The sequence below is a fragment of the Urocitellus parryii genome, chromosome 8, assembly GCF_045843805.1.
Source record: "Urocitellus parryii isolate mUroPar1 chromosome 8, mUroPar1.hap1, whole genome shotgun sequence".
Taxonomy (NCBI): Eukaryota; Metazoa; Chordata; class Mammalia; order Rodentia; family Sciuridae; genus Urocitellus; species Urocitellus parryii.
In genome coordinates this window covers 52,952,860-52,977,707 of record NC_135538.1, presented here as the reverse complement: position 1 = coordinate 52,977,707, position 24,848 = coordinate 52,952,860, and the positions used below count along the sequence as shown (strand labels likewise).

General features: G+C 39.8%; 1 protein-coding gene across 1 annotated transcript in view; it reads left to right on the top strand.

Moving 5' to 3' along the window:
- LOC113183360 (uncharacterized) overlaps positions 1-24,848 on the top strand; it is a 137,263-nt gene that overhangs the window by 32,462 nt on the left and 79,953 nt on the right. Inside the window, exons 12-16 of the mRNA XM_077801484.1 lie at positions 8,070-8,262; positions 10,305-10,432; positions 17,389-17,589; positions 18,469-18,590; positions 22,267-22,495. Of these exons, the coding sequence (XP_077657610.1) occupies positions 8,070-8,262; positions 10,305-10,432; positions 17,389-17,589; positions 18,469-18,590; positions 22,267-22,495 (873 nt within the window). The remainder of the gene's footprint in view (positions 1-8,069; positions 8,263-10,304; positions 10,433-17,388; positions 17,590-18,468; positions 18,591-22,266; positions 22,496-24,848) is intronic.

Genomic DNA, 24,848 nt, shown 5'->3' with positions numbered 1-24,848 from the left:
CCTTGTATCCAAGACAGCCTTCCATTTTTTATCTTCTTACCTAATAAGCACCCCAAATTCCTATCCCCTACTATACACAGATGTCTCCAATCTCCCCTCACTCCCTCACCCCTTGCCTCTCTGCCCTCCTCTCTTGATCCCAGCTCATCAAGCCCAGTGAGCTCACCCCTCAGTGGAACCAGAGAGCAGGGTTAAGACTTTAAAACAAACCTACAGCCAGGTTGGTGGCACATTCCAGTAATCCCAGCAGCTCAGGAGGCTGAGGCAGAAGGATCATGAGCTCAAAGCCAGCCTCTGCAACTTGGTGCAGCCCTAAGCAACTCACTGAGACCTTGTCTCTAAATAAAATATAAAAAAGGGCTGAGGATGTGGTTCAGTGGTTTAGCACCCCTGGGTGCAATTCCCGAAACAAACCCTTGTAAGACAAACACATCTTTTTCTTACTAATATTATTAATCTTATCACAGCTGTGATATATTATTATGCTAATTGATTTTTAAAAAATTCTTGCCCAAGAGTCCTGTGCCACTTTGTTTATTCTGGGTTGAGGGTGAGGAGTAGAAATAAATGAAAAGGGAGACAAATATTATCCTGCCCCATTGATTGGAAGAATAGTTTCTCGGGTTAATGCAGTATTTCGGTACTATTTTCTCATAAATGGTAGGGATAGCATCATTCCTAAGAGCTACCAGCTGCTATTACTTCAGTGTGAGACACTCAAGACCTGTCAGAGACTTTAATGGAACCATGCGGTTTAGCTACTTGCTGTGGGTGTGGCGTTTATCCAGGCCTGACTGGTGTGATTTTCCCACATAGGGAAAGGGCAGGGCAAATGCTAATCCATTGGGTTGATCTCACTGGCTGAGACAAGGTTGCTGGGAGCAAGACCTCTGAGCTTACCAGATATGAGAGGAGCTCCTAGGATGAAGACCCTTTCCCCAGCCCCTTTCCCTTCATCCAGTGTGCTTGATCCCACAAGGAAAGTTTGGGGCTAATATTAAAGACTGTTCATTCAACAGTAATACAGAAGAAAGAAGGCACATAAAAATCTGTCATGGATATTTTGCTGCTTTATGAGTCTACTTTAAAGGCATGTGGAAGAAAGAGCCCCAAACAAGAGCAGAAAACTCTGGCTGTCTGGCCTTGAGATTGACTCCTCAGGTGTGAGGTCTGACGGTCCATGTGGTGTTCAGGGTCTGCTGGGACTTGTGTGCTGATGGCAGGGGATGTTGAGAGGAAGTGGTGGGAGGTGAGCCTGCACAGAAGAGTGGACCAGACCATGAAGGCCTAGGCTCTCATTAGGATGTGGGACCAATTCCAAGATTGGCAGGGAACAGAGAAGAATTTTTAAATAGGAGACTGTCTCTCCAAATTGCTTTGTAAATTTCTCTGGGATCTTTGCCCAAATGTAATCCCACTTATTTCCTTGCTTGAAATCCTACATGGGTTTCCTGTTTCTCACAAGATAAAGTCCAGGCTTCTTGGTGACATTTACAAGGCTGAGCACAATCTGGCCCCTGTGAACCTCTGAGACCTCATTTCCCTGGGCTGTCCCCAAATTTCCATGTCAATAAGCTGGGCCTGGACTTCCTTGGAAAGGGCAGAACTACTTGCTTCTCTGGACCTCTCCGTCCCTCACTTCCTAACCCTACTGTGACCCAAGAGTTCATTCAAATATCTCCTCTCCAAGGATGCCTTCCTTGCCATCTCTGTGCAGCACTGTTTCTTCCCTGAATCTGCTTCCAGAATAGCATTAAACATATGGCTGGCTTGACTATCAGCTTATCTTCTCCCTCAAGCCGTATGAGTCCATCATTCATCCATCCGTTCCTTGCACAAATATTCTATCTATTAATTGTCCTAGGCACTGGGGATGCAGCAGTGAACATAACTGGTATAAATTCCTGCTATCATGGCACCTTGTGGAGAGAAACAAACAGATTTATAACAGATGCAGAATGTCAGGGGTTTGACACCAAGGCTTGCCCAGACTTCCTAGCCCTTGCAGTTGCATGTGGCCTATGACTAGCTTTGGCCAGTGGGCTGTGAGCAGAAACAGCCTATGTCAGTGTCAGTCCAAAGCACTCGGGAGCTGGTGCATAGCCTCAGGCCCTCTTCTGCTTTAGCCAGTGGAAGGCACAAGTTGAGATGATCAAATCATAAGATGAAAACATCCTGGATCCCTGCATTGCTGCTAGAAGGTGGCAGCCTCGAGTCTCGGTCCTTCAGTGGGTTTGCATGAGTGAGAAATTCATTTTAAGTGTTAGGCTACTGAACTTGGCAGTTGTTTATCACAGAATTGCCTAGACTTTGTGGACAAATAAAGATGGCAATAGCTACTGTGGAGAAAAACTATGTAGAAAAGGAGAGTGGAGACTGGTGGAGGGGGTGATGGGGTGTTGCCATGGTAGCGTGGTCAGGAAAGGCCTTACAGAGAAGGGACTGCCTGAGTTAAGACCTGGAGAATTTCAGGAAGCAACCCACATGACCGTCTGAGAAAAGAGTGCCAGAGAGGAAAACCAGTGTATAGGTCCCAAGGCAGGACTGTGGCCAGCAGGGCTGCAAGAACAAAGAAGTTCAGAGTGACTGGAGTAAGTGAAGGGCAAAGCAGTAAGTGATAAAGCTAGGAAGTGGGGGAAGACTTTCTAGGGCTTTGTGGACCACTGTGTGGAACTTGGCTTTGACTTTGAGTGGGAAGGGGAGTCCTGGGAAAGTTTAAAGCAGAGGAGTGGAAACAGTGATTTTTTTTTTCCTGGGGGGGGGGGGGTTACAAGGAATTGAACCCAGGGGTGCTTAGCCACTGAGCCACATCCCCAGCCCTTTTTATTTTTTATTTTGAGATAGGATCTTATTAAGTTACTTAGGGCCTCACTAAGTTGCTGAGCCTGGCTTCAAACTTGTGATCCTTCTGCCTCAGCTTCCCTAGCTCCTGGGATTACAGGTGTGAGCCGTGACACCCGGGCTTGACTTATATTTTAACATTCATGCTGCCGTAGTGGGAACAGCCAGAAGGTACTTAGAGCTGGCACAGAGAGACTAGTTAGGAGCCTATTGCATTAAGCAAACTTGACCATATGCACTGCATAACCACATTTTGATCAATGACCAATTGCAATTCAATGGTATTCCCATAAAATTATAACTATAAGTGGAAAAGGTCCTATTGTCTAGTGACATCACAGTCATTATAATGGCATGGTGCAATACATTATTTATGAGCTTGTGGTGATTTAAATGTGAACAAACCTCTTTTTATATTTTTAGATACACAGATATTCAGCACAGTAACATGGTGTTCAAGTTTAGAGCCTAGGAACAATAAGCTATACCATATAGCAGCAGTCTATACTATCTACGAGTGTGTAGGTACATTCTGTGATGTTCACACAACAACAAAATCACCTAAGGACACATTAGAACACATCCTCATTAGTAACATATGACTATATTTGAAAGGTGCAACTAGCACAATTTCTAAGCAGAGAAGTCAACGCTGATTCCAAGGTTTTGACCCAAGCATTGGAATCACAATCAACAGAGAGGTGATGGAAGCAGATTTTTTGGAAAGATCAGAATCTCAGTTTAGGACATGGAATGTCTGAGGTGCTTGCTGAATGGATCAGCAAAAAGAAATAGAAAGTTGGATATGTATATTTCACGTAGTAGGTATTTAATAAATATTTATTTGACAGAAGAAAGACTCTGCCCCTAACAGAATGGTTGTGAGATTACAGAAGGACCATGTATGAAAGTGCCGTCCAAAAGCAGCACAATTAATTACAGTAACAATATTATATGCTAAAGACTGTGGGGGAGGGGGAGTCAAATAGAAGATAGCTTTGATCATTTTTTTAAAATATTGTAGCAAAATAATTGAGTCATTTATCAAACAATTTTGATTGGATTCTTAGGTTGAACTACTATTAAATTAATACAAGATGATTAAGGAAAAGAAAACTAGTCAGATAAGCATTGTTTACACTGCCAAGAGGCCTACAATACACATTACTGAGTGCTGGCAGTAGTCTCTAGGTTGAAAAGTCAGTGATGGGCCACCAATTTTCCTGTAGTTACTTTTTTTTAAGCAAATAGTAATCTTGGTGTGAGTTAATTTTCAGACTTAAAATCACATATGAATCATTCCAAAGGTCATATTATTTCTTACTCAGATAATTATTGCCCTCCCCTTCCTGCCACTCCTCCAAACATAATATTGAAGGATCAACTCTCCAGACCACAAAACCTTTAGAAGGAGAGTCTTTCACGGGACCATGGAAAAGTTAAAAAGGAAATAGAGAAACATTGTAGTGACTAAGCCATAACCCTGCAGGAAGCAATTTGGCTGTTTGGTCTTCAAAGTGGATCTCCTGTGGACACAAGTGCACTTTTCAAAGACAGGGGATGGGGGAGAAAAAGAGCAAAGGATAGCCCAAAGAGAAAGAATACCGTGTGCCTTTTAAAGGGTCTGAACAATGGAGCCTGGTAAGGAGAGCAGGAAAATGAGGATTTAAATAGACGATAGCATTAGAGTTGGCATCTGGACAATACTATTGCTCTCCATCAGCTTCAGAACTCAATTCAATAGCGATTTCTTTAAAGTTGTACAGTTTCCCCTGTACAAGAATACTGGGAAAGGTCTTCTCCAGAAAAGTGGGTAAAGTATAACATATTAAGTTGTACACCCCCCACCCTCGCACTTTTTTTTTTCCCTAAAGGAGAACCCACTTTGCATAATAAAAGACAGGAGCTAATTGCTAATAGGATCCAACATGGTAATTCGTAAACCTAAGAAAACTGTTAATTTTTATATGCAACATCTCATTTTCTTGACTTTTTTTCTTTTTTCCACTGATATTCAGGTACTAATCAGTTTTGTGAAAATCAGTGATTTAACTTTTTGAATTCTAATCGAAGGGAGCTCCTGATTATATTAAAAAATGACTAAAGAAAAACAAAAAGCAAAGCAAAACAAAAAATCACCACCTGCTAGAGGAATGCTTCACTAAGAAATACCCTCTTGATGAAATAGTACAAATGATAGCTGTTATTTAGAAATGCTCACATTTTTATTTATTGGACAGTTTCTCACTTTCTGCTTCAGTGACTGAGAATCTAGAACTTTACAACACATAAAAACTATTTCTAATTGTAGATCCATAGAACCATATGGATTCAGAGAGAGCCCTTGTCCATTTTTCCGATATCGGAAGTTAACTATCTAAGCCAAGAATAATCTGCCCTGTTTGTGATGTTCCAGAAAGGTTCCTGTATTTGTATAATAGACAACACTATATGTGTAAATCCATTGACAGATCTATGGAAAACCAAAGTATTATTGCTTAAAATGTATTGATTCTTATATTATATCCAACAATTGATTCTTTAGCAAAGTTTTTTATGTCATAAGAATAAATAGGCTTGGGACCAAAAGTTGGGAGAACTGGTTTTATAGTTTAAATGACTCATGAATAACACTTAGAAACTCAAGTTTTTTAAAAAAATATATAAAATGGATACTAAAAAATCCTGAAAAGAGCCAGACATGGAGGTGAGCACCTGTTTTAAGACTCTGTCTCAAAATAATAAAGGTCTGGGGATGAAAAAAAAAAAAAAGGATTGGGGATATAGCTCAGTGAGAGAACTTGCTAACATGTACAAGGCCCTGGCTTAAAGGATCTCTAGTTACACAAAACCAACCAACCAACCAACCAACCCCCTAAAATTAATAAGAATTGACCAGGATGTGGACAAATTAGAAGGTTGTGCACTGTTGGTTAAAATGTGAAATGGTATAACTACTGTGGAAAACAATCTGGAGGTTCTTTAAAAAATTAAAAATAGAATTACAATATGATCCAGAAATTCTACTTCTGGTTATATATTCAAAAGAATTGAAAGCTGGAATTAAAACAGATATTTGTACACCTATATTCATATTCATATTCATATCCTTATTATTTTCTTTCTTTTTCTTTTTCTTTTTTTTTAATTTTTAATATTTATTTTTTAGTTCTCGGCGGACACAACCTCTTTGTTGGTATGTGGTGCTGAGGATGGAACCCGGGCCGCACGCATGCCAGGCGAGTGCGCTACCGCTTGAGCCACATCCCCAGCCCCATATCCTTATTATTTTAATACTGGGAATTGAATACTCAGGAGCACTCAGCCACTGAGTCACATCCCCGGCCCTATTTTGTATTTTATTTAGAGACAGGATCTCACTGAGTTGCTTAGCATCTCACTTTTTGCTGAGGCTGGCTTTGAACTCACGATCCTCCTGCCTCAGCCTCCGAGCTGCTGGGATTATAGGCATGTACCACCACGCCCTGCATAGCAGCATTATTTACAATAGCCAAAAATTGGAAATACTCCAAGTATTCATCAATGAATGAATGAATAAACAATATGTAATATATATACTATGGAATATAATTCAGCTTTAAACAGGAACGAAATTCTAATGTGCTACAACATGAATGAACCTTGAGAACACTGTACTCGGTAAAACAAACCAATCACAAGGATAAATACTGCCAAGTCTATTTATACAAGTGAGATGCTTGAGTAGTCAAATTCATAGAAACAGAGTGGAATGGTGGTTCTCAGAAGAACCCTTACCATGATAACCCTCATAGAGAATGTATGTATTAGGGTAGAGTGGCATAAAGTCAGAATTTATAAGAATTAAGCCCAGAATTTTTGATTGATTTTTTTTGACTGATATATTTTTAAAGTACAAGCAGAGATCATAAAAATCCTAGACTTGAAGAAACCTATGTGTAAAAATATTTTTAAAATGTGTACATTGATCTACTCTTTTATTTAACAAGTATTGTCTTAAGTGCCTACTATGTGGTAGTCTCTGCTAAAGCAATGGGAATACAATGATAAATGAAAGTAGACACGTTACTTAATCTTGTAGTATTTTATAGTCCAGTGGGTGAGACAAATATTGGCCCCAAATAGCACAAATAAGTGTAAAATATCAATATCAATAAGGCAGGACCATGCTTTCGTGGAAGGCTCTGGAGTTTCCTTCCTTATCTCTTCCAGCTTCTGGTAGTTGCTATCTGTGCTTGCCAATCCTTGGCCCCCCTTGACCTAGGTGTATAGTGCTAATGTCTTCATGTGGTCATCTCCCCTAAAAGTCTGTCTTCCAAATGTCCCTTGTTTTATAAGGACACTATCTATTGGTATTCCACCCTAATCCAATTTGGTATTGGTATTTGGTATTGGTATTCCACCCTAATCCTAATCCTATTTTTCCACATAAGGTCTCATTCACAGGTGGACATGAATTTGGAGGGACACTATTCAACCCAGTATATCACTAAGACATGAGATTGTGCTAATTCATTTAAAAGTTTTTTTTATATAATTAAAACAAAATGTATTAACAGCTGGCATTTATAGATTCCAAGTACCTTGACTGTGTAGTGTCACTACACTATGGTTGTCAACTACTATAGTTGTGGGGGCTAAAATAAGCAGAGTGAATGGCCCAGGGTATGATCCTGGCAGAGCCAGGACCTAAAAGAGGCACTTTGACTTCAGAGATTGTGTGTGTGTGTGTGTTTTCTCGGAATTGAACCCCAGACCTGGAGCATTCTACCACTTAGCTACATTCCCAGTCCCCGCCTGCCCCCCTTTTTTAAAATTTGAGATGGGGGTCTCACTAAGTTGCCCAGGCTGATCTTGAACTTGCAATCCTCCTACATTAGCCTCCCAAGTCCCTGTAATTACAGGCATGCAGCACTGCACCCAGCCTCTAGAGACCACTTCTAACACTAGGCTCAAGTGGCTGCCCTTGTCCAGTTGCTCTTAAATTTATCAGAAAAAAAAATGAATTAATCAGCTAGTTTCCTGCCTTAGCAACCACCTCTCCCCATAGACATTTGTTGTCCACACATTTTTATCTGCATACAGCTTTTTATACATTCAGAATGTTTGCAGCTCCAGGCTAACAGCCCATGTGTAGGAGTAGAGACCTTCTGGTTGGCCCATTTGGGCTGGCAAAATATAGCTCCCCCTTTTTCCAGGAACTTCTGGGCTTGGCTTTCTTTCCCCAGGTCCACAGTGTTCAGTTCATGGAGTTCTCCGAAGTGGAGTATGAGGATTACTATTACAGCACAGAAGACGGCAGTATCCACACCCGGGACCAGCAAGGGGTGCATATTATGTATGACGAAGCCTTAAGGGATCTGGAGGAACTCCAGACAGAGCTGCTGCTCGTGGCCAGCCATTACATCGAAAAAGAAAAAGGTAAGAAGGCACATTAAAAAAAAAAAATCCACTGCCACGCCAGGCATGGTGGTGCATGCCCATAATCCCAGCAACTTGGGAGACTGAGGTAGGAGGATATCGAGCTCCTAGCCAGCCTCAGCAACTCAGCAAGGTCCTGAGCAACTTAGTGAGAGCCTGTCTCAAAATAAAAAATTAAAAAAAGGGCTGGGGATGATGGCTTTAGTAGTTGAGTCCCTGTGTTCAATCCCTGATAATCAATCAATCAATCAATCAACTGACCAAATAGAATAAATAAATAAAAACACCTAAAGACCCTAATTAATGCTCTCCACCCCAACATATAAACTCATATCTAATGGTGTCTAAGCATTCAGTAAGCACGTACCCCTCCACCTTACACCCAACACATGCCCACTTTAGAAAAGATAGTGTTTCCTGCTCTGTCTCCCTTTCTGATGGAGACTGTGCCTCCTCTTTCAGGGCTAAGTTGTAACTCTTGCTGTTGCTTAGACTCTGTGGCCCAGGGACATTTCAGTGTCACCTACTGGGTGCCCCCAATATGGTGCTGAGACCTGAAGGAAGCAGAATGAAAACAAGTGAAATGAATGCCTTTTTTCCCCTAAGCAACTGACCTTGAGGAAACTGCATTTAGAAGCAGAGACATCCCAGGGTTCCTAACAGGAAACCACCAGGATGCAAGAAGATCTGGCTAGGAAAATGCCAGACACACTCCAGAGGGAGGAATCATTACTCAGGGTGATCAAGTAACCCATAATCTGCATTCTCTCTTCCTTTCCAATTTTAGAAGTAGATGAGGTAAGAGTATTTCTTTTGGAATAATATGATAGCACTAGCATTACATCTGGAAAGAAAGAGCTTAGAGTTTCTAGATACATTGCAACACCTACAGGGAAATTTAGCAAGGGTTTATGTTATTTTGTAATGTGTGCAGACTGTAATTAAGGATAATTCATGTTCATATAGTTATAAAATGCTGCTTGAAGAATGTTTGACAACTAACTTCTCAGATCCCAGACAGAATCAGTTTAGCAAAGGGTTGAACTCTATGCCCCGTCCTTGTCACAACCATTGGTATCTGAATCATGGGGCGCAGTGATAGCATCATCCAACATTCCAGAGCATTTAATTTCAATGCTCAGCTTTTAACTTTACAGGCTATCCTATATATTAATGCATCATTTTGTCTATATGAATTTATAATACCATGCAACTGCTGCTAAAAATTTAATTTGATCGAAACACTTAGTCAGTAGTCATTTACCCATGGGTATCTTTCAACTGAGCTTTGAAGTGTATAGTCACCAATTATGAAGTGATTTCCCAACAGGTCTTAGAGAAATTCCTGATCAAAGTCTTTATCTTGCTAAGTACCTATCATATATATACTCGACAACTATTCAATTTAGACTTCAGCACTGAAAATTTCTTACCTTCTAACATTTCTCCTGAATGAGGCCACTTAAAATTTTAAAGCAATAACAATACTGGTAGTGAAAACTAACATCGACATAGTGTAAATATTTTAGCTCAATAATGACAATAATTAACTTTATGGACCTAAGTTAGTAGTTAACATAATTAAGGAATACCTTGAAAATACTCCCTGAAAGTTTTTGATTTAGCTAACATTAATTAACGGGAACAGCACATTAAACTGAATTTGTTAATCACCAAGTCTTTAGAAAAGGATAAATGTATGTTCTGCCTTTAATATATATAACTGAGCATATATATTAAATATGCTCAGTTATATATAATATAAAAATTCATTATCATGAATTTTGTGTTTTTTTTCTATTTCTAAAATTACTCTTTAAAATCAGAAAGTAAAACTCAAAGCTTCTGTCAAATTAGAAGTCAACAAGTCTGACTTCAGGGCCTCATCTTTGCCAATGGTTCTTTAGCTCCTTTTTAAGAATCCCAATGACTAGTTCAGTATGACCAGTTCTGCGAGGCAGCTGGTAATCCAAAAGCGCACTTCTAATAGAAACAGCTTCTTTGAAAGTCCTCGTTCTAATCATTCCCACCCGCTCTCTCAGGTCACAAAGAGGGCAGCAAGTCAAAGAGTGGCCAGGACTGGAGATGGACCCATGCAAGTGTGGACAGATTTGCTGTTCTGTATGACATATGGACATGGGAAGCAGCTCTCCTAGAAAACAAACGTCAGGTATTTTTCCCCAAAATAAAGCATCTGTTAAAAATCATTCTTATAAAACTCAGTTTTTTTCCCTCCCTCTCTCTTTTCTTCCTTCTTCCCTCCCTTCCTCCTTCCCTTCCTCCTCTCTCCTGTCTCCCTTTTCCTTCTTCTTCTGAACCTACTGGGACTTTTAGTCAAGTTTTCAATAAAGCAAATATTTTTATGTAAATAATCTCAGCGAATTATAAAAATATGGGCAGTAAAATTTTCTTTGGTTCTTTGTCACAAAAATAAAATGTGCAGAATACTATCTTTTTTTTTTTTTTTTTTTTTTGGTACCAGGGATTGAATTTAGGAGCACTCAACCACTGAGCCACATACCCAGCCCTTTTGTATTCTATTTAGAGACAGGGTTTCACTGAGTTGCTTAGTGCCTTGATTTTGCTGAGGCTGGCTTTGAACTCACAATCCTCCTGTCTAAGCCTCCCTGAACCTCTGGGATTATAGTCCTGCACCATTGTGCCAGGCAAGAGCACTTTATCTTAAGGCATAATTTGTTAGAAGCCTTTATAATTTAGGTCTTTCTAGTAATATGTATATTTTTAGTGAGAATGAATGATGATTCCTCTAACACTCATTATCTAGTCATAGGGACTAGCTCACTTTGCTAAACACAAGATAAACTAACTGACCCAATCGTGGCCTTTAGAAGTATATGCCACTTGAGGGTGGGTGACTGCCATTGGGCAAGGAGTGCTGAGTGCATTAAGTTCTGGGGTGGAGTTTAAAGCAGTGAAATAGCAAGCTACTAAACCATTAACCATATCATTAATGGCTCCTATCTCAATAATAAATGGAATACTGAAGATGTTCTGCTCTTCATTTGTGTCCTTAGCTTGAATTAATAGTTCTTTTGATAATCACCAATTGTTAGGAGTTTATCCTTCAAACATTGTTTTTACTCTGCCAGATACTGTTCATGGCATTAAGGACATGTAACAGCGGGGCCCCAATTAGAGGGAGAGATCTATCTTACCTGGTGGCTGTCAGAATGGAGGAAATGCTAGGAAGTCTTCCCAGAAGAATAGACATTTAACCTTATTACTAAATTATGAATAAGATGTTGTCCAGCAGAAGAAAAAATAAAAAAAGATTCTTCAGCAGATGAAACAGCACTTACAATGCCACGGAGTTTTTACGTGGGATTGGCTCATTAGAACCCAAGGTAGAATGCTATGGCACGTTGGCAAACCTTCTAAACATGCTTTGGGTACAGACTGTGAAGAGCCTGAGAGTCATGCCATTTTAAAGTTTAAGGCAAGCATAGTGGCTCACCCCTCTAATCCCAGTGATTTAGGAGGCTGAGACAAGAAGATGGCAAGTTGAGGCCAGCCTAGCAATTTAGCAAGACCCTGTCACAAAATAAAAATAAAAAGGGCTGGGGATGTAGCTCAGTAGTCATGTGCCCCTGGGTTCAATCCCCAGTACAAAAAATAAAATAAAAGTTTATCATAAAAGCAAAGAAGAGCCATCAATGATGAACTTCCAAAGCTGACAGCATGATCATGCTTTGTTCATGACAGGAATAGAAAGTCCTTGGGGGGAAATAAAATTATTACAATGGTGATCTAAAGAATTAGGAGGAGGTGTGGCACAAGAATTAAAATCAAGAATCAATAAGTGGGATGGACTCAAACTAAAAAGTTTCTTCTCAGGAAAGGAAACAATCTGTGAGGTGAATAGAGAGCCTACATCTTGGGAGCAAATCTTTCCCCCTCACACATCAGATAGAGCACTAATCACTAGGGTACATAAAGAACTCAAAAAGCTAAACACCAAAAAAACAAATAACCCAATCAATAAAGGGATCAAGGATCCGAAGAGACACTTCTCAGATGATGTACAATCAATTAACAAATACATGAAAAAATGTTGTTCATCACTAGTGATTAGAGAAATGCAAATTAAAACTACTCTAAGATTTCATCTCACTCCAGTCAGAATGGCAGCTATTATGTATACAAACAACATTAAGTATTGGCGAGGATGTGGGCAAAAAGTACACTCATACACTGCTGGTGGGACTGCAAATTGTTGCAGCCAATATGGAAAGCAGTATGGAGATTTCTTAGAAAATTGGGAATGGAACCACCGTTTGGCCCAGCTATCCCTCTCCTCGGTCTATACCCAAAGGACTTAAAAACAGCATACTCCAGGGACACAGCCACATCAATGTTTATAGAAGCACAATTTACAATAGCTAAACAGTGGAACCAATATAGAAGCCCTTCAATAGGTGAATGGATTAAAAAATGTGGCATATATACACAATGGAATATTACTCAGCAATAAAAGAGAATAAAATCATGGCATTTGCAAGTAAATGGATGGCCTTGGGGAAGATAATGCTAAGTGAAGTTAGCCAATCCCAAAAAACCAAATGCCGAATGTTTCCTCTGATATAAGGAGGCTGATTCGTAGTGGGTTAGGGAGAGGGAGCATGGGAGGAATAGAGGAACTCTAGATGGGGCAGAGAGGGGTGGGAGGGGAAGGGAGTGGGCATGGGGTTAGAAATGATGGTGGAATGTGATGATCATTACTATCCAAAGAACATGTATGAAGACATGAATTGGTGTGAATATACTATGTATAGAACCAGAGATGTAAAAAAAATCGTGCTCTATATATGTAATAAGAATTGTAATGTATTCTGTTGTCATATATAAATAAAAAATTTTACATAAAAAAAAGAATTAGGAGGAGGCCCTCTACTGAGGATGCAGCAGTGAGAACAGAATGGAGCAGCAGACATGAGAAAACTTTGACGTGGAAATGGCAGAATTTGAAGACTGGGTCTGAGTGAGGAGTAAGGGTGGGTTTTAGGACTTCCTTGGGGTCAGGGAGTAGGTTCTTAACTTAAGCAGGACACAGGAGAAAGGAGGATGGTTTTAAAGGAGAAGATAATATTGAGTAGGACACAAGGCATTTGAGAGGGGTTTGCTAAAACCCAGGTGTGAGTGTTTTGTGGGGAGCCATAGACTAGACTGTTGTTTTTTTTTTCTTTTGTGGTACTGGGGAGCTAACTCAGGGCTTCTCACATGCTAGGCAAGTGCTCTACCACTGAGTTAGAACCCCAGCCCTGTGGGGAGCTATAGGTTTGAAGTTCAATAGCAGTTGTGAGTTGGGGGTGTGAATGTGGCAGTTGAACCCCAGTAATAAACCCCTACAAGCAGGAAAAGCTAGAGTGGTCTGCATGAGTCCCCGAGTAGTACATTCAAGGGGAAATTCATGGAACAAGGAGTAGCCAAATAGATTGGAGAAAAGCAGGGAAGAAATGGTAGAACCAGCAGAACAAAGAGTTTTACTTAGGAGGGGATGGTTGCTGGTGTGGAGCCCAGGGGCCCATTGAGAAAGATGGCACCTCAAAACCAGCAATGAGTCAGCACTCGGGGACTCTTTCGGAAGAGCTATGGGGGTGGAAGCCAGACTGCAGTACACTTTGATGTGGTCTGAAGATAGGGAAGTGGGGTGTTTTCTTTGAATTGTTTTTCTAGTAGAATAGTTCACCATTTCACCTACTCTTTTGCTCTGTTACTTGTGGAGATGAAAGTCACCAGATTTTTATTTTTATTTTATAAACAACTGGCTGGTGCAAGTCTTGAGCCTTGGGGGGAAAAATGTTCTTGTTTTCAAAGATAACACTTTGTTATCTTTGTACGAGTTAGTCTGCAGTCATTAACTGCCAATTAGAACATTATGTTGATCAACTAAGTCAATGAGAAATTTAGATTCATAGGGCAGTAATTAGAAAGGTGGTATTAAATGTAAACAGGACAGAACTCCTAACCTCCCCAAGTGTCTTGGTCTAGGCCTGCATTTTAACTGCCCCACCCCCTTCCTTTGCTCTTCTCTCCCACCTTCCCTTTCTATTCCTTTTGACCTAATTGAAATCAAAGGCAATAGAAGAAGAGAAGGGCAGAGAGGACAGAAAAACAAGCCGTCTCCACACTTTTACCTAAAGTGCATTCTGTGCTAAGCTCTCAGGGCTATTCACTAGTTCTTTCTAGAATAAATGAAACTATTTTAATTTAAAACAATTGTTGAACATATCTCCCTCCTTTCTACCCTGAGAATAAGTTCACCATAGAAACTGAGTTATCTGTGCCAACACTATAAAATATGGCCTCCATGCCAGAGATTCTGTCCAAAGGGCCCATTTTCAATGGCTAAGCCAGATTTCTATCTTGAATACAATTGGCTCCCCCCAGTACTGATTCCACTGCCAAGTTTCCCCAGCTGTTTTTGATTGTTAAGTATATTGGTGTCACTACTTACGAATTGCTTGAACATATTGGGTTATTTAAAACCCTTAAAATGACCATTTTATGTATGAAGATTCATCATATTAAAACGGGTGTCAATTGAAGTGGATTAAAAGGCACAGAGAAGCCAAACTGCTGCACTAGCTCCTAAGTGATGCTATCTTCTGCTAATTCTCTCGATAGTCCCCCAAAGATACACTCAGAGGATAATTTGAATTAGCATATGCAGCACTTGAAAGATTTTCATGCATTATTCTTTTGAAGAGAAAAAAAAAAAAAAGAATTCTGTGATAAGTTGAACCTAGCATTGGTTTTCTGTTTTGGCACTTTCAGTTGACCTAAAACACATTTAAAACTTTTTTTAAAATCTCACAAAGGAAAAAAAAAGTTTGAAATAAAAATAATATAAATGCAGGAAGGGTTCAGTTTATTCATTTTGTCCATTTCTTATTTTTCTCTAATATTTGATGCCTACTATCAGTGTGTACAGCATATTATTTTGCCAGTAAGTTGGCCCTTGACACACACAGGTGACATTTGACAGGCTGGGAAGACTTCTTAGACAAATACCATCCCAGATTTAAATGGAAATGGGCCAGTTAGCAAACAGATAATAAATAGAACCTATGAGGAAAAAAAAAATCATGTCCCACCCCTATTGAGAAAAAATTCATACTAAAATTATACAAGGATCCATCTGAGAACTTCTCAAGGCTGTTCAAAATTTGAAGACTTATCAATTTAAACAACTAAGGCTATCAGATGAGATACTGCAATATTTGGCACATACTTATACTAAAAAAAAGTATTTATTATTTATCTGAAATTCAAATTTGACTGTATATTTTTATTTACTAAATCTGACAACCTTATCAATAGCAATGGCGTGCAATTAGTGTGGGCCTCAGCAAGCTGGTTTCACCAGATTAAAATCACCAGCAAGAGCTTTCCCCACAATTCCTTATGAGCATCTCCTGCCAAATAACCAAACAACTGGGCTCTTTGTCCAAAAATCAGGTCAAGGAAGTATCAATACTATTTAAACCAGCTCCTGGGATTGACCTGACCCAGCCAGAAGGGTTCAGGTTAGTCCAGAATGAATTAGACAAGTCATTGTTTCTTTCCTAATCCTCTCCTGGGGCGACTGGGTGACACCCTTCTTACTCCATCAAGTCATTCTCCCTTCATTTCTGTTTTTCCTTCTGCTGTTTAATAATTGAATATTATTCTAGGGTTGATCTGAGGTTCATGGAGCAAGGTCATTTAGGTCGTTACACTGCTTCATTCATTTTTCCCTGAACTCACCTAAAGTCAAGGGGATTATTTTCCTTCATTTTTTTTTTCTGTACACTTGTAATATGAGGGTTTCCAGCAAGTGGAGTGCCTTCCATGACCTGGGTTTTTAGTCTCCTTTGGAGCTTTCCTTTTCATATCAAGGCTGATCCAAAGTTCCTTAGATTAATATTTCCCAAAAAAGTATTTCCTAAAATCAGGCACTAAATAAAGTACCTCAGGCTGTCCCTACTTGAGCCTGGGCACTGAGTCCTCAGACACTGGGCATCTCTTAATAGAGAACGCTTGGATTCCTGGTGGGCTGTTCATTCCAGAATGTTGAACTCCCCAACATGGTGGAGGAAACACTTTCTCCTCTCCCCTCTTATAGTCAGTGCCTGGGCCCTGAAAATCACACTGTGTCTGCACATGGAGGCCTTCTGAAAAAAGAAGTGAAAACTCAAATAAACAGCTGGAGGACTTCTATACCATTTTAACAAGAGCAATGAATTATGAAGATGAAACTAGACAAGAGGCCAGGAGCAGTGGTGCACCCCTGTCATCCAGCAACTAGGGAGGCTGAAGCCTGAGGATCATAAGTTTGAGGCCAGCCTGAGCAACTTAGAAAGACCCTGTCTCAAAATAAAAGAAAACAAAACAAAAACACCAAGGACTGGAGATGTGGCTCAGTAGTAAAGTGCCCCAGGTTCAATCCCCAGTATCAGAAAGGAAGGAAGAGAAGAAAGAAAAAAAGACAGACAGACAGACAGGTAGGCTTCTAGGAGTGGTAAACATTTGGTGAAGGACCTTAGGACACATTGTCTTATTGGAGCTTACAATTATTGCAGAATTATTTTGTTAAATATATAACCTGCCCCCTTTTATTTGTGGAAATCAGGGGAGGAAGGGACAGAAGCAAAAGGTTGAAGTCCACTGGTTCAAAGCATGTGTTCTGACGGGCGTGGTGGTGCATGCTTGTAATCCCAGCAACTTGGGAAGCTGAGTCAGGAGGATGGAAAATTCAAAGCCAGACTCAGCAACTTAATGAAGCCTTAAGCAACTTAGCAAGACCCTGTTTCAAAATAAAAAATAAAAGGTTTTGGGGATGTGGCTCAATGGTTAAGCTTCCCTGAGTTCAATCCCTGGTATCAGAGGGCAAGGGGAGCGTGTGTTCTTTCCCTTTCTTCCCTGACTTGGTTTACAGATTTACTCACTACACCGGCTTGTGTTGATGCTGCATCTGCCCACACCAGGGCCACAGGCTATTCCTATGTTCAAAGCTGTGTCTCTCCTCCTGAGGCCCTGGGACTTGCCAAAGTCCCAGGAGGAGATTCCCCTCTTGCTGGCCCCTAGGGGTCTTCTGCTCTTTCCTGACTGTCCACCTGTTTTTAGCTTCTTGATAGTTACTTTGAAGCCTACCAGCACACGTTGGACCCTGAGGAAAGGTTTGCCTTAGCACAAGCGATGACTGACATTATGCATCGGCGCCCCAAATTTGATCTTGGCCACCCTTACTTCATTAAGGCCTACCAAGATGAATGCACCTGCCTGAGGCTTCACCTGCAGCTAATAAAGGGCATCCTCAACCATCACGTGAGTAGGGTTTTAAATATTGCATATGAAAAGGGAAGATGGAAAACATGAACCAGAAGATAATGTTTTCCTTTCATTGCTGGTGCAGAATCTGGGCTTTCTAGCACGTTTGTTTGTAAGCTCATTTGCATTGCTGAATTCCGAGCATAACTCAGGTTTTTAATTTTTTTGTTTTTTGCGATACCAGGGATGAAACCAGCAGCACTCTAACACTAAGCTTCATTCCCAATCCTGCCTTCTTTTTTTTTGCATGGAGGGACCCAGTCTTGCTAAGTTGCTTAAGGCCTCATTAAATTGCCCAGGCTGGCTTCAAACTTTCCATCCTTCTGCCTCAGCCTCCCTAGTCACTGGGATTATAGGCAGATCCAAAATGCCTGGCATAATTAGGGTCTTACAGGGTGGTCTTCAATCCTATTTACTGTTAATTGGGTGCCTCAGTTTTCATGAGATCATAGAGCTTATCAATACAGAAATAACTAATGATACATCTTTTTCAAGACATATAATATGGTGTCTATTTAAAATTTCTGTGACTATTTTTAGGACACCGAAAGATATGATCCCATTGTACATCCTCTAGGGAAAAGCTGGGCATGAAGCAAGCAGGAAACAAAGGGTAGAATTTTTTCCAAATTGTGAAATATTTGACCTAAAGAAGTTTTTCTTTTGCCTCTGAACCATGGTTGCCTGTGCTTTCCTTGGCTTGGACAGAGAGACCAGTATGTCTCATTGCAATGAGTCTTCATAATGTCAGGATGAAAATTAGTCAAATGATAAAGAGACACAAAAGGATGATGTTCTTCTCCTGTGAAGGCTCATAACTCACATCCACAGGAAAGTCTAACTCTTCTCATTGTGGCGATTTACGCTACATTTTAGATGGAACGCCAGCGGGAGTATGTCCAGAGGCTCTGGCGAGATGATCATCCAGATGATCGAAAAAAATTCGGACTTCCCCTTAACATCATTTGTAAGCAACTTATTTCCATCAACAACAGCTGGTAAGTTGGTGTTGTCTTTACATTTAATGTAGATTAATGAAGGGCATAATGTTAAATCTACTCCTCTAGGAAGCACCTCTCAGGTATTTGAGGAGATGAGAAATATATGTATAAAAGCCACAGAAGCAGAGAAATGCAAATCAAAACCACCCTAAGATACCATCTCACTCCAGTAAGATTGGCAGCCATTATGAAGTCAAACAACAATAAGTGCTGGCGAGGATGTGGGGAAAAGGGTACACTTGTACATTGCTGGTGGGACTGCAAATTGGTGCAGCCAATATGGAAAGCAGTATGGAGATTCTTGGGAAAGCTGGGAATGGAACCACCATTTGACCCAGCTATCGCCCTTCTCGGACTATTCCCTGAGGACCTTAAAAGAGCGTACTATAGGGATACTGTCACATCAATGATCATAGCAGCACAATTCACAATAGCTAGACTGTGGAACCAACCTAGATGCCCTTCAGTAGATGAATGGATAAAAAAAAAATGTGGCATTTATACACAATGGAGTATTACACAGCACTAAAAAATGACAAAATCATGGAATTTGCAGGGAAATGGATGGCATTAGAGCAGATTATGCTAAGTAAAGCTAGCCAATCCTTAAAAAATAAATGCCAAATGTCTTCTTTGATTTAAGGAGAGCAACTAAGAACTGAGCAGGGAGGAAGAGCATGAGGAAAAGATTAACATAAAACAGAGGCGAGTGGTGGGAGGGAAAGGGAGAGAGAAGGGAAATTGCATGGAAACGGAAGGAAACCCTCAACTTTATATGAAATCACATATAAGAGGTTGTGAGGGGAAAGGGGGGGAAAACAAGGGAGAGAACTGAACATCAGATTAGGTAGAGAGGGAAGATGGGAGGGGAGGGGAGGGAAGGGGGGATAGTAGGGGATAGGAAAGGCAGCAGAATACAACAGTCACTAATATGGCATTATGTAAAAATGTGAATGTGTAACTGATGTGATTCTGCAATTTGTATTTGGGGTAAAAATGGGAGTTCATGACTCACTTGAATCAAATGTATGAAAGATGATATGTCATGAGCTTTGTAATGTTTTGAACAACCAATAAAAAAATAAAAGAAAAAAATTAAAATAAAATAAAAGCCACAGAAGAGGTATTCCCTTGAATATTGAATGTCCCTTTGCTTTGTAAATAATAAAGACTAGGTAGCTGGGATTTAAGCAGATCACTGGGTGCAGAATCACCATTCCCTTGTAAAGTCCTTGGGAAAAGGCAGCTGCTTTTGAAATGCACATAAGCCTACATATCTGACTTGGGTGTGCTTGAAAGTTTTTCAAAAGGAATTTTTCTCTTCTAACAAGTGTCACTGCAGAGACCTCTGAACTTACCCCATTTAAAAAAATTATTTCTTCTTTTTAGATATACATGACAATAGAATGTATTTTCACATGGAGTATAACTCCCCATTCTTGCAGTTGTACATGGTGTGAAGTTACACTAGTCATATATTCCTATATTAACATAGGAAAGTTATGTCCAATTCATTCTACCATATTTTCTATTTTCTCATCCCCTCCTCCCTTTCCTTCATTCTCCTCTATCTAATCCACTGAACTTGTATTCTTCCCTCCTTCCCTTATTGTATGTCAGCACATCTAAATATCAGAGAGAACGTTTGGCCTTTGTATTTTGGGGGTTGACTTATTTCATTTAGCAGGATAGCTTCAGTTCCAACCATTTACTGGTAAATGCCATAATTTCATTCCTCTTTATGGCTGAATAATATTCTATTGTGTATATATACCACACTTTCTTAATCCATCAATCTGTTGAAGGGCACCTAGATTGTTGGTTTCATAGTTTGGCTATTATAAATTGAGCTGCTATAGCTGGGTGCGGTGGTGCATGCCTGTAATCCCAACAGTTCAGGAAGCTGAGTCAGGAGGATTGCAAGTTCAAAACCAGCCTCAGCAATGGCGAGGTGCTTGGCAAATCAGTGAGACCCTGGGGATGTGGCTCAGTGGTTGAGTGCCCCTGAGTTCAATACTGAGGACCAAATACATACATACATACATAAATGCATAAATAAATAAATAGAGCTGCTATAAACACTGATGTGGCTGTGTCACTGTAGGATGCTGATTTTAAGTCCTTTGGGTATATACCAAGGAGTGGAATAACTAGGTCAAATGTGAATCCATTCCGAGTTTCCTGAGGAATCTCCATACTACTTTCCAGAGTAGTTGCATCAACTTTCAGTCCCACCACATCCTTGCCAACATTTACTGTGAACTCACTAAGGCAGAGTTCAGTTTCCTGAGACTACTCAGAGAGGGTGCACATTCTGTCTCCTCCTCCCTATGACTCTTCCCTCTCTCTTCCTGCCCTCCAGTCTTTGAGGGTAAAGGGAACTGGGAAGTGGGTGTCAAGTCACAAGTTGACCTGTGTATCCATAGATCAAAGTCTCTCCACTGCCTTCAAATGGGTGGAGAAATTGTCTAGCTTCTCTCAACATCCAACAAAGACTTGTTGCACCAGGCAGTGTGCCAGGACCTGGGGACACAGCTGTGAGCACAGGCATAGCCCTAGGCTCCTGGGAGGTGTCTATAGGAAGGACAGAGTTTATGTAAGAAATTGCCATAATGGGCTATGGTATCATCTTGGGCACAGGCACAGTACCGAGGGAATTAATAGCTGAGGTTCTAACCTCATTTCTTCAGAAACAGCCCTGGGAGCTTCGGATGCAAAACTCTGCCTTTTCTCCCTAGTACTTTTTCAGGACTGATATCTTCACTGTAATGAACTTGAGACTCCAGCTGTGTATACAGCTTGCTATGGTGAGAATCTACCATTCAGGAAATGATTTTTGGCTAAGGTTATATGGATACTAAAACCTGTCAGAATCATCTCAGATGCAAATGTTACTTGTCTGATGAGGATCCTTTCTGGATTGGGGGCTGTCTTTCTTAAGATCCAGGACTAAGGAGAATTCCATTTGCATGAGTTTAAAGGAAAACATTTATGTCCTTCGGTTCTATGTAAATGTCTTGTACTAGAGCCTTTATTTCCAAAGTAATAATAACTCACAGATAAGCATTTTATTGTTTCTGGCCTCTGTTTCTGAAATATAACATTCTTGCCACAAGTATGAATAATTCCAGCAGTTGAATAAAAAAGTTTAAAATTGTCTTTGTCCATTAACATTTTTTGGCAGGGGAAGATAAAAATTCAAGTGAAAAAGAAAAACTTATAACCATGAAAATTATTTTTAAATTTTATTTTGTTTTCAGATATCTGACTAGATATTGATGACTGAATGGCTGACAGTTTTGACATATTTTATTTTGAGATGGCTTTCACTATGTAGCCCACGCTGGTTTTTGCACTCCTGGATTCAAGTGATCCTCCTTCCTCAGCCTTCCAAGTCCTGGGTCTATCCGTGCACAAAACAGCACCAGGATCATACAATAATCTTCTTCTTTTAGAGCTTTTAGAATACATGTCTATTTCTTTCCCTTTTAAAGCGTACCTGTTAAAGCAAAGAACATATATGTAACCCTGGATGGGCCTCTGAGATCCCCCTGGATTCCTAGTTCTTTATAATGCTCTGGATCTATAGAAGCTATATCATTGGTCTTTAAAAATCTAAAATTCAAATATCTTTGTTGCATAAGATTACCATTCAGTTTTCCTCTTCTTTAAGCCCAGATTTGAAAAACGTTTATTTGTTGGAGTTCCACCCTTCCCTCAGCCTGGCAGGGTTGGTCCCCAAAGCCCTGGAGCACCTGTTCAGTGAGGCCTGCCGCACCTGCAGGCTCACTTCACCCAGTGGCCTCGCCTCGCTGGAGCGACACATCCTGCAACTGGCTCTGAACCTGTGGCTCGCACCAACCAAGCCCGAGAACTGGTACAGCGAACAGCTCCAGAAAGATGTGGGTTCCTTCTGCAGGGGGTAGTTTGGGTTCTTGGCAAGAGAACACTTCCTTCCAGATGTTACTGTTTAGCTCTGTTTTTCTGCTTGGCTCTATACCCTTCTTTTTGGCCAGAGATAGATCACAGTGCTAGGCCTTGCCAATAATTTTATGTGATTTTCTTTTTTTGGTCTAAGTTTCTAGTTTATAAGCCTGCTGCTACAATTAAAATTAAAAAGGAGATTATGTAGGTATGGGAAAATATTTTCTGGTTTATTATTTACAACAAAACATGTTTTTATTAAAAATTACATATTTTCTTCTAAGACTCTTCCTAGAATTTGCTCTGTTTGTCTTGAGTCAAACTCTGGTGGAGGTGAGAGAATACTGAGTTTTTGGACTTCAGTTGAGTCCTATCATTAACCTGCTGAGTCTAGGCAACTGTTTTAGGCTTTCTGAGCCCTACTTGTCTTGAAATTTTATGTTTGTATATTTGGGGAGAAATTAACAGAGGTAAGCTTGATGACCTTGAAAGTCCTTTTTTCTAATGCCCAGTGGTTCTAACTGTGGCCTAATGATTTATATGGTATCCTTAGTTGGATTTTAATCCTCTTTCTTTCTTTCTTTTCTTTTCTACTAAGTCTATCAAGATTGAGCCTGGGTTTCCAATTTGATGTTACTCTGTGGGGCACTTGCTATATGATAGAAAAACATCTGCTCCATGCTTCTGTCTTATCTTCTTATCCTCCCCCTCCCAAACTAAGACTTGATGTGATTTAAAATTGATTAGATAATATAAAATAATAAAATAAAATAATATAAAATTAAAGAGAATTTAGAAGAAGAGGGAAAACAAAATTTAACCACTCAAATACACTCAATATTTTTCTGAGTTCATGTATTTTTCACATGCCTGTTTGACATAGTTACAAACATATCTTTCATACACTGTTGTCTTCTATTTTTCTTAGTGAATATTATACTATATATTTTCCTGTGTTACTAACTAGTCTTTTCACTCACTTTTATGACCACATCATTCCCTTACATGATGAATTATAACCACTCTACCCATTTCCCTACTGATGGGCATTTGAGTTTTTCATCATTATTAAAAATACCAAGAAGTACATCGTTATGCTTAGGGATTTTTCCAAATTTTGAACTGATTCCTTTGATAGATTCTTGGAAGTGGAATTGCTGAAATGAAATTTAAATCTTTAAATGCAAATTGGCAGATTATTTCCTGAAAGAGCTGTGCCAACTTATGTTGCTACCAACAGAGGGCCAGTTCAGCTATAGCTCACAAGGCCGGATTTGGTGAAAACATACAATGCATGTGCTCATCTAACCTAAACGTAAAATGGCAATATGCTTTTAATTTACATTGCAATTTATTGAGATTATTTTTTCAAATGTTTGGTTATTAGTTATAATCTTTGTGACATTTCTGTTCTTTGTTGATTTTTCTGTTGGAATCCTAATGCCATTCCTATCCACTTACATGAGCTTTTCTATCATATGTCTATCATATTTTCTGCAAGTATTTCCCCCATTTGTCTTTTAACAGAAAATTTTTATTTTCATTTAGTCAAATCTGTTGATCATTTCCTTTGTGATTTCCTCTATCCTTCTAGATGCAGTGAGAAAATCTTCCTCCAGATGTTTCAAATTTTCTTTTTATTCTAATTTTAAAGGTTTGCTTTTGTTTTTAAAATATTAACTCCTTTACTATTTCACTCAAGTGTGTGTGTGTGTAAAGTATGAATCAAAATTGAGTTTTTCTTCAAATTATCAGCCATTTATTCTACTATCATTTACTGAAGATTCTTTCTACATTGTCTTATGGTGCTGTTTTTTTAAATATATTTCAAATTTTCTCATAAATCATAATGAATACCTGAGATATTTGTCTAGTCTCCTATTGATGTATTATTATTATTATTATTGGTACCAGGGATTGAACCTAGGGCCTTGCAAATGGTAGGCAAGTGCTCTACCTTCTGAGTGACACCCCCAGCCCTTAATAATCATTTTTGAAATGTGTTCCAATCTGTACTTAGAAATGCTAAATATTTAGCCAGATTTTTTTTTGTATTAGGTTAGAAAGTGGGGGAAGTATTACTCCCAGAAGACATGCAAGAATTTAATACTGTCTTTGGTATCCTGCTAGAAGACATCAAGGGTCTAGGAAAGGCATCCTTGAGTACACACATCCTTTGGCAGATAAGTGGGTAGGTGAGAAAGCTGGTGAACCTTGGGGGACCAAACCAGGAAAGGCAGATAGAGAGTCCCCAAACTTAGTCCTTGCTGGGGGTGGTACATTAGGGGACAACAAAGATGTCAGAGCAGAATTACCCATGAGGGAGGCACC